The 13,093-nt window shown below is 39.9% G+C and overlaps 1 protein-coding gene across 1 annotated transcript; it reads left to right on the forward strand.

The window, feature by feature from the left end:
* Nucleotides 1-691: 691 nt before the first annotated feature.
* On the forward strand, nucleotides 692-8,505 carry LOC105447581. The gene is made up of 3 exons (XM_030993649.1): nucleotides 692-933; nucleotides 1,657-7,696; nucleotides 8,420-8,505. The coding sequence occupies exon 2, from the start codon at nucleotides 1,880-1,882 to the stop codon at nucleotides 7,208-7,210; it is 5,331 nt and encodes a 1,776-aa protein (XP_030849509.1). The 5' UTR covers nucleotides 692-933; nucleotides 1,657-1,879; the 3' UTR covers nucleotides 7,211-7,696; nucleotides 8,420-8,505.
* The last annotated feature ends 4,588 nt before the right edge of the window (nucleotides 8,506-13,093 follow it).

Raw genomic sequence — 13,093 nt, forward strand, 5'->3', positions numbered from 1 at the left:
AACTTTGAAATTGAAAATCAAATTTGAAAATCTACTGATCAATTTTACACTTGTCGGCAAATTAGGTCCGACATACCCATTCAGCCATTCAAAATATTCTCCCCCCCCCCTCCCCCGCTTATTCAGGGGCCGACTGAGTCGTTGCGAAATTTTCGACCCGATTAAACAAAATTAAAGCCCCCCCCCCCCCTTGAAAAAAAAATCCACGCTACTGATTTCACCCCATACCATTTTGTAAGAAACTCCTGGATCCGCCACTGTGTATGACCAGTTTTAAATCTGTTTTTAGTTTTCATTTTAAGATCTGTCTTGGGCTCTGCCCCCTTTTTTCACTGCCTATTTGAAATGATACATTCGTATCCTGCCTTATAACAACAAGAACACCAGCCTGAACAACTGCAAGAACAAAAACTACATGGATAAAACTAAAATGATATCTGGTTCAAACCGGTCCAAAGGGTCTTCCCCTGATGTGACGTCAAGTAGACATAAAAGATATGACGAATCATCTGTTGGGCCAATCATCGTCTTACAACACCGGCATGTATGCAAATTAATGCCGTTGTGACGGCTATCTCGAGCTAGTGGTACATTGTACTTGTCCATACCCTAGCGCGCGCTAACATGCCAAGCTAGCTCATTTCAATTCAACGCATTGCTTTAATAGAGTGGACAAGAGAAAAGGGCCGTGTCATGAAATGACATGTTTTATCTACATGATTTGTTTTAACTGTAATTTATGATTGTTTTTGTTTAAGCGACTGGTCAAGAAACTACGTAACATGGTATCTTAGCAACATTAATTGAAGAATTGCGCACTTGCATTATACACAGCAGTTTGCTAATCGTCCGAGTTTGTTCGTAGCAGTTATTTGCACCAGTATGACTTCCAGACTTCATTATAACTCCTAAAGTTTCACCCTATACTTGAAGGTATGTTTCTGGAATAATTTGTCATAATGTTTTTAAATAGCATTTAAGATAAGTAGCAGTTATTTGATAGTTTGCATGGTCATTTATTGTTTCGAGTGCATTCATTCATGCACACAGATTTATGTTGATTGATTGTCGAGCTTTGATGTTGAAAGTAAAGTGCCTTTGTTTTTTAGCTTGAAAAGGAAAGTGAAGAGCATGAAATTATTATTTGGTTGATGTAGAATATGTGCAAGAGTCACAGTTGAAAGGCAGATTTATGTAAATTGTGTATACGTTGTGGAACAAGGAACGTTCCTGCGGGAACTATATTTTTACTTTTACTTGGATTTCTTTAGGAAACGCTCTACGCACAATGTCGGCGGCGGAGTGATATTTCAACCAAATTTCTGCGTGATAAGGCATACGCTTATTAGCTAGGTTTAAAGTTAGGCGTTTCATGTTAATAGTGTTATGCAATCATGATCAGGACATATGCATGTTTTATATGTTTCATATTTTAACAAAGTACTTTGGATTCATTCTCTTGTTGAAGAAGCACATTAATTCAAAACACACTTTGTGAAATACTAGCATGATATAATTAGGGAAAACTTTTAATTATTTCTTATTCATTACAATTAATGTGGAATTGTTTATCAGGGTTTGAAATTACAATGTAACATTCCATGTGTGGATACATTGATCTTATGAATATTTTGTTCTTTTCTGTTTGGCTTACAGGGTAACCAACACAGTTGTTGAATAGTTTATTATTCACTACGTTTGTACACCACAAGAGATTAAAGAAGGCATCAAGAATCAAGTTACACGCCCGAGTTATTTTCTTTATTGCAACAACGTGTCAAGTACAGGAAGTCTATATTGAGTCCATCACAATCTTCAACAACTCGTGTAAGTTTCTGGAACTTTCTTCAAATCAATCGCATTGGCTGTCATCGGCATCATGACTGACACCAATAAGCTGAAGCTCTCAAGGAGAAACACAAAGGGTAAATTGACTCGAACCCTTTTGATGATCCACAGTCTTCTTGACAATGATACCGATGATTTGGAAACATTAAAGGGATATGTTACCAGAGCTGAAGAACAGTTTCATCGTGTGGAGGAGAGGCATGCTGAGTTAATCGACTCCATTGAGGCTGAATCGCAATTCGACGAGGAGGAGAAGTGGATGACCGAATGTGAAAAGGAATTTGTTCAAGTTCTCATCCAAGCAAGGCGTTTGATTAATCGTCCCTCCCTGCACTCCTCAAGCAACACGGATTCAACATCAACTCCTTCAACACACACTGCATCGCCAGGTCCTTCAGAGCCTGTGAGCCCAGGAACCTCGGTGCCAATGTCTAGTCAAGCGCCACCCACACCATCTCGTGCTCTAAGGCAGTCAACATCAGCACCTTCCCCAAAGATGGCACCGATGAAATTTCCCACCTTTAGTGGGGATTTGAAGGACTACAATCGGTTCAAGCAGCTATTTCTCCACTGTGCAGGAGGTTTGACTGAGATTGAATGTTTCTATCAGCTCACCGAGGCAATGGTCAACAGCAGAGAACGCAGCATGATTAAAGGATGCATTAGCGTTGAGCGTGCATGGGAAGTGTTAGATGAATACTATGGAGATCAAGACAAGGTGGTAGACAGTCTACTGAAGGAGCTCGACGACTTGAAGCCTTACGAATACAAGGGAAAGGTCAATCTGCCTGCCATGAGACGGTTCGTCCAGACCCTACAAACGTTTGAGACACAGGCAGAGACTGTGGGTCTTGCAGGGGAACTGAACAGCAGAATAATGTTAAGCAATATCAGGCACAAACTACCGGAAGAGCACCGCATAGCTTTCTTCAAAAGTGTGAGAGACGAGCGCACACCGGATACTCTGACTGGCCTTGTAAGGTGGCTATACAGCCAATTACTATTGCTCGATAAGGCCAAGCCTGCTCATACAGAAGCACCAACACCGTACAAGAATGACAAAACCAGTAGATCGTCTAACTCTGTCACCTATAATCCATCTCCGAGACAGCATGGTAAGGGCTCTCGTCCCGAGGTACCCAAGTGTGTATTGCACCAGGAATCAAATACACACTATCTGAAAACTTGTAACAAGTTCCGGGGACTAGATTTGAAGGAGAAACATGATCTAATGAGAAAACACAGTATCTGCAACCGCTGTGGACATAACAACTGTGGAGCTGGGAAACCCCCGTATGATCTTAGTTCTTGCCAGTTTGTTTCTCCCTGTAGTATCCGGACATGTGGAAGTGATGCTCATTTCTCGGCCGTCTGTCCAGTGGTGTATGGGAGTAATGTAAGTTCTCCGAGCCAGCCGAGGGATCCTCCAGGACAGTTCAACGCCAATGCAAGATCGTCTCGTCAAGGCCCAAATCCGGTCAATGTAACTACTGCCACAGGAACTCAACTAGGTGGTATTCTCCCAACAGTTATGGGCTATCTTCGAATTGGCAACACCCGTCATTTGGTCCGCATACTGCTTGATGGCGGCAGCCAAGCAACCCTTGTCAGAGAGGGGATCCTTCCGAGGATGGAGCATGATAGATATCAAGATCATGAGCTAACACTGGTTGGTGGACACACGATGTCACGTAGGTTGAGACTCATTGATTGTCACATAGAGGACCTGGAAGGAAAACGGACTTACCCACTGACAATGATAGAGATCGACAAGCCTTGTGGGAATGCTCCAATCATTCAAGCCGACGATCTGTGCCAGTATGACCACTTGAGTGATATCGAGGTTAGCACTGCCCCTTCAATAACCATTGATGTACTACTGGGGGTGGATAACACCCATCTCATGATCTGGGAAGAGTTCATACGTGGTCAGAGATCTGATGACCCAGTTGCAGTTCGTTGCCCCTTGGGATGGTTCATCCAAGGAGGACATTCATCCAGTACCAGTCGACTTTCAAACTATGTGAACGTCTCTGCTATCGGTCCCATAGAAGAATTCATCGGGCTAGAGACTATGGGATTGGAACCCAAGCGGTGCAGATGTTCATCAGACCTCCTAGACAGGAATGCTACAGAAATCATGCAGCAAAGCATGTCTCAACTTCCAGATGGAGCCTATGAAGTAGCACTTCCATGGAGGAAATCCCCTGAGAATATCCCAGACAACTATGAGTATGCCGTCAAGAGACAAAAACATCTTGAGAAGCAATTTGCTAACAAGCCTGAAAAGTGGGAGGTGTACTGCAAACAAATGAGAGACCAGCTTAAGAGAGGCGTTTCTAGACAGGTGACCGAGGAAGAGTTGAGACAAGATCGAGCTGCAGGAAAGAAAATGTGGTTTCTTCCGCATTTTGCTGTCACAAAGGACTCGTCTACTACCCCTGTCAGAGTGGTATATGATGGGAAAGCACGATTTCAAGGACATGCACTTAATGATTACCTGATGAAAGGGGAGAATGCAAATTCTGACCTTTTTGAAGTGGCCCTACGTTTCAGAGAACAGGAGGTAGGAGTCATAGCAGACATAAGCAAGATGTACCAGGCTATCAAAATCAAGCCAGATGACGCCAGGTTCCATCGTTTCATCTTTAGAGAGAATCCTAGCCATCCAATGCAGGTGTTTGAGCTCACTACAGTAACTTTCGGGGACAAACCATCTCCAACGGCTGCCATCATCACACTCCGACATGTTGTCCACGAACATGCACCGCATGATGAGGGACTGAAAGAAGTAGTCTCCAAGCAGTTCTACATGGATGATTTGAATGAGTCCGTACCTGACTTGAAGCAAGCGCTCGAACTCAAATCGAAACTCACAGAGATCTTGGGGAAGGGCAAGTTCAACTTACGCAAATGGCAGTCCAATGAGCAGGAGGTTTGCGATGAAAGTGAAGATACCAAGTCAGCTACAATACTTGGCACCAGGTGGAATCTGGAGAAAGACACTTTGAGCGTCAAAGAGGTGAGGCCTGACAAGGGTATACCAACAAAGCGTAGCATCCTGAAGCAGACAGCATCCTACTATGATGTGTTTGGAATACTGTCTGGGATACTAGTTCGGCCAAAGATCTTCCTTCAAAAGCTATGGCAATTGAACCTAGATTGGGATACACCCATCAACCCCCAAGGAGAACTCTGTGCAGTTCTAGATGCCATAAACAAAGATCTGGAAGAAGCAACAGATGTTGAAATACCAAGATGCCTGATCCCAGAGAAGTTCAAAGGAGTGAGACCGTTACCCGAGGTGTCATTACACGGTGCAAGCGACGCATCCGAAGACGCAATGGGCATGGGAGTGTGGCTCAGGTGGTCACACCCAGAAAGCACTGAAGCAGAGCTGTCCTTTGTATGTGCTAGAGCAAGGCTCACACCTCTGAAGCAATCGAGCATGCCAAGGAAAGAACTACAGGCCATCCTTCTGTTGTCGAGACTGATGTGTACCATCAAAGATGCACTTCGCTTCAACATAGCATACTGCAAAATATGGACTGACAGCATGACTGCCATCAGCTGGTTAAGGGGTCAATCTAAATCTTTCCGTGCCTTTGTTGCCTACAGGGTGGGTGAGATAACAACCAGATTTGATCCTATCATGGACATCGCCTATGTGCCATCGGCCCAGAACGCCAGCGACTTGGTGTCTAGAGGAGGAACTGCAGCCGAGATGAAGCGGGTGATAGATGGGCCTGATTACCTAAAACTACACCCATCGCTATGGCCAAAGACACCAGAAAATGTCCCGACAGACCCAAAGGACACCGAGAGGAAAAAGTTTCACACCCGGAATGCAAAGTCATTTGCGTTGAGTGTCAGTGCAGTGTGCAAGGCATCACCAATCATTGAAGCTTCGAAATTCTCCAGCTGGCCCAAGCTCAAGATGGTGACTGCCAGAGTATTGTCTGTGAGGGATCTGCCAAAGGACAAGAGGTTGAAACAACTCACAAATCAGATTTCACAGTGGCCGTCCCGTAAGCTTGTACGAGAGGCTGAGTTATATTGGATCCGTCACGCACAGAGAGGAATCAATTTCCAGGATCCAAACATCATGAAGCTGGACCCATTCTTTGACGACGAGACCCAAGTGTTCCGTGTTGGTGGACGAATGGACCGCGCACCAGTATCCTATGATGTACGGCATCCTTACCTTCTCCCAAAGAAGAGCCACATCAGCTGGTTGATCGTCCAAGACTCCCATGCTCACTCTCTTCATGGGGGCCATCTACGCACAGCCACTGAGGTCAGAAAAAAGTACTGGATCGTGGGCGACACTGGCATCTCAAGACGTGTTGTCCGTGCATGTGTCATCTGCAGAAGACACAGAGGTAAACCTGTTCAGCAGAAGATGTCGGACCTTCCAGATTTCCGAGTCGGTCGTTGTTCACCTCCGTTCCAGACTACCCTAGTTGATTACCTGGGACCAGTGAATGTCAAGTTGAGTCGAAACACTACTACGAAAGGATATGGTGCAGTCTTCACGTGTGCAGTGACGAGAGCTGTTCATCTGACTTGTGTGCCCGACCTATCCACTGATGCCTTTCTACAAGCCCTTGAACGCTTTGTGAGTATCAGAGGGGCTCCATCCATGTTGATAAGCGACAATGCAACCTGTTTCAGGGGAGCTGATAATACCATAAACAAATTGAACCTGAAGTTAGACCATGATCGAGTGAGGGAGCGCTGCCTGAGATACTGTGCAGAGTGGCGATTCGGACCTCCTGGAGGACCTCACCACCAAGGAGCGGTGGAACGAATAGTTCAAGAGGTGAAGAAGGGAATGCGACATCTCGTCAAAGCTGACAGACTGACATTTGCTGAGTGGGAAACAGTCTTTTCGCAGATTTCCGGGCTCATCAACAGTCGTCCCATCACAGCTAAATCCTCATCACCGCTGGATCATCCACCATTAACCCCAAACCACTTTCTCATTGGAAGAGGAGACCTCTCCTGCCCTCAGATTCCTTACGATGACTTCAAAGGTGATTTGAGAAAGCGAAGAGAAGTCTGCAACGCCATGGTAGATGGTTTCTGGAAACGCTGGATGGAATGCATTCGGACACTCTCCCCGCGCCAAAAGTGGCATCAATCAACTGAGAACCTAGAAGAGAGCGACGTTGTACTCATCATTGGTGACAATAAGGCTCGCGGCTCTTGGAAGATGGCGGTAGTCGTGAAAGCGTACCCAGGGAAAGACGATCTTGTGAGGATTGTAGATGTCAAAAATGCGGATGGTGTAATCGCGAGAAAACCAGTGACAAAGCTCATCCTCCTTATGAAGAAGTCGGAGCGAGATGATTTAGAGTGACTCAAACTGATAGAAAAGTTTTTCGAACATTGACTTATTAGTGACTTTAGGTTAATGTCTTTTTTTTGAACCTTTTTCTTTTTTAGCCTTGACAGTTGATTGTTCCCAGAAGATGAAAGCACATCGGATTCCTTATATTACGAACTAAAGACTGTAATTGAAGGACTGTTAAACGGAACACAATTGAGTGTTTATATTCTCCGTTGAATTGTGACATCCCGTCACTTTTAAGGGGGTTGGAATGTCATGAAATGACATGTTTTATCTACATGATTTGTTTTAACTGTAATTTATGATTGTTTTTGTTTAAGCGACTGGTCAAGAAACTACGTAACATGGTATCTTAGCAACATTAATTGAAGAATTGCGCACTTGCATTATACACAGCAGTTTGCTAATCGTCCGAGTTTGTTCGTAGCAGTTATTTGCACCAGTATGACTTCCAGACTTCATTATAACTCCTAAAGTTTCACCCTATACTTGAAGGTATGTTTCTGGAATAATTTGTCATAATGTTTTTTAAATAGCATTTAAGATAAGTAGCAGTTATTTGATAGTTTGCATGGTCATTTATTGTTTCGAGTGCATTCATTCATGCACACAGATTTATGTTGATTGATTGTCGAGCTTTGATGTTGAAAGTAAAGTGCCTTTGTTTTTAGCTTGAAAAGGAAAGTGAAGAGCATGAAATTATTATTTGGTTGATGTAGAATATGTGCAAGAGTCACAGTTGAAAGGCAGATTTATGTAAATTGTGTATACGTTGTGGAACAAGGAACGTTCCTGCGGGAACTATATTTTTACTTTTACTTGGATTTCTTTAGGAAACGCTCTACGCACAATGTCGGCGGCGGAGTGATATTTCAACCAAATTTCTGCGTGATAAGGCATACGCTTATTAGCTAGGTTTAAAGTTAGGCGTTTCATGTTAATAGTGTTATGCAATCATGATCAGGACATATGCATGTTTTATATGTTTCATATTTTAACAAAGTACTTTGGATTCATTCTCTTGTTGAAGAAGCACATTAATTCAAAACACACTTTGTGAAATACTAGCATGATATAATTAGGGAAAACTTTTAATTATTTCTTATTCATTACAATTAATGTGGAATTGTTTATCAGGGTTTGAAATTACAATGTAACATTCCATGTGTGGATACATTGATCTTATGAATATTTTGTTCTTTTCTGTTTGGCTTACAGGGTAACCAACACAGTTGTTGAATAGTTTATTATTCACTACGTTTGTACACCACAAGAGATTAAAGAAGGCATCAAGAATCAAGTTACACGCCCGAGTTATTTTCTTTATTGCAACAACGTGTCAAGTACAGGAAGTCTATATTGAGTCCATCACAATCCGTGTATTATGTATACCTTCTGTGATTCTGTCTCTCTACTTCAAGGAGAAAAAAATAATTTGTGCATGATATGGAAGTTTTCGCGTTCTTGTTGTGCTGTGTCGCGTGGCGAGAGATAATTTGATTCGTTAATTTTGACCATAATGCTGTAGGCAGTGGAGACTTGGAATCTATACTTTGTGAAGATCTATACATTCTTGAGAACAGGAACAGACCTAAATCTAATGGGTATGGATTGCCATGGAGTTTTTGATACAGACCTCTCACTTGCAAGTTGCAACATGATAAAAAGTAAGTAGACTATAATCACTATATCATTTAATTTTGAATATCTTAGAGGAACTTTTGTCATTCAATGAGAGAACACAGTAATAAATTAAATGGTTAACATATATATTTCAGATTTACTACGCTCAATGGCACAAATCCACAATAATACCTTTATTTTAAAGTGAACGGTTGTAGAAGGTTGATGAAAAAACTGCGTAATTTTGTGGGAAATGTTACTTATTATATTCCATCTATACTGTACTAACCCGCTGGTGTGCAAAAAATCCTGAAGAAAATTCTCAAACCAGAAAGATATTTATGATTTTCATTGAGTTTGAAGGCGTTAACGTGTAACCCCCTTTAACATTTTCACAACCGTTTTCCATGAAAACATGACGTAAAACAGGCGTCTACAAATCTTTCAACATTGAATTGTTTGGAATGGTTTATAGAGCCAACTCATTTCTCTGTGACAATTTACATTCACCTAAAATTAATATATAATTATAATAATATAGTTGGGAGAATTTAAGAATCGATTAGATCAGTTTTTCATATTTTTATTATCAATAATGGTCTCTATTCACTCAAACTCTAGAATTGAAGTCACTACCTTAGCACCATTTTCTCTCATCGGGGGGGGGGGGGTAATCATGGTAACAATATTTGAGAGGAATGTGGACAAGGGCAAATAGAGTACAGTTACATGTACATGTATATAAATGTGAATCAGAAGAGAGAGAGAGAGGGGGAAGAGATAAATAGTAAGAAAACAAACTTGAATACATGTAACTATGAATTCTCTGTGAGGATTGAACCAATTTACTATATTCAATATGTTTCTTGTCGTTGTGATTACAGAGTATAATAGAGGCCTGAACGCAATCTCATTAAAATATTTTCATTGTATCGCTGCCGAAAATGTCTTTATTTAAAGACAAGAGTAAGGGTACTAAGGTCTGATAAATTCCTTACAAAATAATGTTAGTTGAAATGGAAAAACTGGGAAATATGATAATGACATTATCAATTCTCTGTCATGTGATTAAATAAACACAATTTGTTGTTGTCATGGGACAGGTTCGAATCCTGTGAGATTCCGGTCAAATCGATCACTAAGAATCTTCTTTGGTGTCCATACATCATAATTATTGTATTTTATCCAATCATTATAATATAGGCTCTAAATCTCATGTCCGCAATCGTAGCATGGTGACATATACATGTACATAAACCTGGCAGCTCTTACATGGAAACATTTAAAAAACGCTCAATACACATCTCTTTAAAAAGAAGAAGTATTTTATTCTGATTTAAAAGTAAATTTACTATTTGCTCAACCAGGGGCTGATCCAGAAAGGAGAAAAAACGAACCCCGAAAAGTAAAGATTATTGCCATGTGAACGAACTATAATGCGCTTTTCTAACAAATTATACTTTGATAAATCCATACTCGCCTCGCCAAGCAACACGGTTACGAACTCAATGATCAATTCGTCCCAGATTTTGGTAAAACAGTGAAAACATTAGTATCACATTGCATGTGAACATGACAAAGACAAATGTAAGCTCTAAAAGATAATTATCCCAGATTTCAGCCGTGTGATTATGTTCATTTAAATAAACAGTTACAAATAATAAAGACGATTACCAGTTTCCTGGATGACAGGGGCGTACATCTTCATATTTCCCCCAATTGAACCAATAATCCTTGATCAATAAAATAAGCGTCCCTTTTGTGACTAAAAAGGGTGCCCATCCTAGAAAAAAAATTACATTTTCTGTTGGTTAATTTTCTGCGCCCGTTCCCCTTTACCACAAAGTAATTTGCTTGTTTGATTTTATTCCTGCATTTTTTTAATATAGTAAAGAGTAATAAACATATGATCGGTACATTATGACGTGTATAACAAATTCACAATACTATATAATCGTATCATAATTGAAATTTGCCCAATTATTTTGATTCTGGTCGAAATATTACACAACTGCCCGTTTTATGCTTTTGAAGAAATTGCAGTTTTGGAAAACGCAAAGATCACTCTGTATACACACAAAAAAAAATCATATTGCAAACCAATTAAATGTGAGTACAACGTATGCCCTTCTTACCCTCATCGTCAATATCTCAATTATCCTTTATTTCTTGATTTTTTGTTGTTGTAAAATAACCATTTCAAGTCTTCTTTATTCTTTTCTTCATAATAATGTAAACATATTCACATTTTTAGCATTTGCCTCCATTTCTGGAGCGATATACATGGTTTTCTAATATTTTCTTCTATTTGTAAACGATATCTTAATAGGTATATAAAAATATGAAGAAGTCTCTTTTTAGTTGTTTTCTTTTTAGATTCTTTTCCAACAAAACTTTTGTAAATAGTAAAAGTGCATAATTCAAAATAATATCAACATCTTTTTCCTTCTTTGAATTAAAATCAATACCAAACAATAGATGACATGGTTTGAAATTAAAATTAGACATTAAATATTTCTTTATAGTCCTTTCAACTTCATTCCAAAACATACTGACATGTGCATACAATCACCTGTCTGATTACAATACTAACATGTATCATTGGCATTAACTTTCCATTTAAACAAATTATATGGTATTGCTAAAATATTATACATGAATTTGAAATTGATATTAATTAGTCAGCTGTCTTTTATATTTGTTAACTTAAATAACCAAACATCCGACCATACAGGTATATATTCAACTTCCAAAGTATTACGCCAAAATTCCTCCGTTCTAGATTTTTCGATTTTTGTTTTAATTAACTCTTGATATATTCTTTTAATAACTGTCAACTGTCTAACTGAAATCATATCCTCAATCAATTTTATATCATTATAAACAAACGCTGTGGGTCTAAATTTCATATACTCTCTATGTTCTTCATGATGATGTCATTAAATTTGCCCTCATTGTTAAAAAGCAAATGTAAACAATTTTCTGTTTGGATTTTAAAGTGTTTTTTTTTTTCGTATCATGTTCGATCATGTCCATGTGTATCCTAATTGCGCTTCTGATGTAAAATTCACGATGTAAACATTTATTTCAATAGCGAAGTAGGCCTAATAACATAATAAATAATAAATATAATGATAATTATCTTTTAAAGTCCACTCCAAATTTTATTAAGTTAAACCGAAAATGGAAATTCTTTTTGCCCAATTGATCGTGAGCCCGGCAGCCACTAAGCAGCGCCAGATCGACGTGTACACATACAGATGAGTTTAATGCACAGTTATCATAAGTTTCCTTTCTTTGAAACAATTCAATTCGGAGTTGGAACCTATAGGTAAATACCCCAGCAGGATTTCGAAAAAGTACCCCTTTTCTTGAAAATGCCCCCCCCCCCAAAAAAAAAAAAAAAAAAAAAAACCCGGATCGCGTCCAATCTAAATAAAAACACCGCTTTAATATACGCATTTTCTTGGTCACGCATGCTTACAGTATTTAACTTTGACCCCTGGGATATATACATTTCTTATAATTCATATCTGTGAAAAATGTCTCACAAAAAATCGTGAAAATTATTTTTTATTTCAACAGCATCGCCACCGTGACGCATACGTAAAGTGTTCCACTCGGTTTGAGATTTTATTTATTTATTTATTAAGTTTCATTTCAGTAGGGTAGTTCTAATCAAGCCCAAAAAATAAATTTAATGGCCTGCTTTCCAAGGAAGCCCTACATTATACAGGTACTTAAATAACATCACATTTAATACAGATGGCAGCTGGACACACCCTGTCAGTCATTATATTTGTCATGTGCTTGCCTAACATAGCAACTTGAGCTCTATATTTTGTGCTCCACATGGCCGAACTATATATCGATGATTCTGAGCAGAGCCATCTAAACACAGAGTTTGGCCAACTTGGTTTCACTGGGTCACAACATGGCGTATATTCTTTGTTTAGTGCTTGCCCAACAAATCAGCAGTCGCCATATTGTGACCAACTCGAACCGGGTTGGCCGAACTCTGTGTATAAATGGCTCTGATTCTGAGTTTACGAGGACGCCCTCGGATGATGGCAAATCATTTACGCTTCAAAATAATTCCATGTGCATATCAGAAAGAGAGATAGAGAGGGGGAGGGGAGAGAGGGAGAGGGGAGAGATAGAGAGAGAGATGAGAGAGAGAGAGAAAGAGAGAAATGAAAGAGAGAGAGAGAGAGACAGAGACAGAGACAGAGAGACAGAGGGGGAGAGAGAGGGGGAGAGAGAGAGGGA

Source organism: Strongylocentrotus purpuratus, unplaced genomic scaffold (assembly GCF_000002235.5).
Source record: "Strongylocentrotus purpuratus isolate Spur 01 unplaced genomic scaffold, Spur_5.0 spur5_contig_849, whole genome shotgun sequence".
Classification (NCBI taxonomy): Eukaryota; Metazoa; Echinodermata; class Echinoidea; order Camarodonta; family Strongylocentrotidae; genus Strongylocentrotus; species Strongylocentrotus purpuratus.

Coding starts and splice junctions, on each gene's coding strand:
- LOC105447581 (XM_030993649.1), top strand. CDS start 1,880: ATGACTGACACCAATAAGCTGAAGCTCTCAAGGAGAAACACAAAGGGT.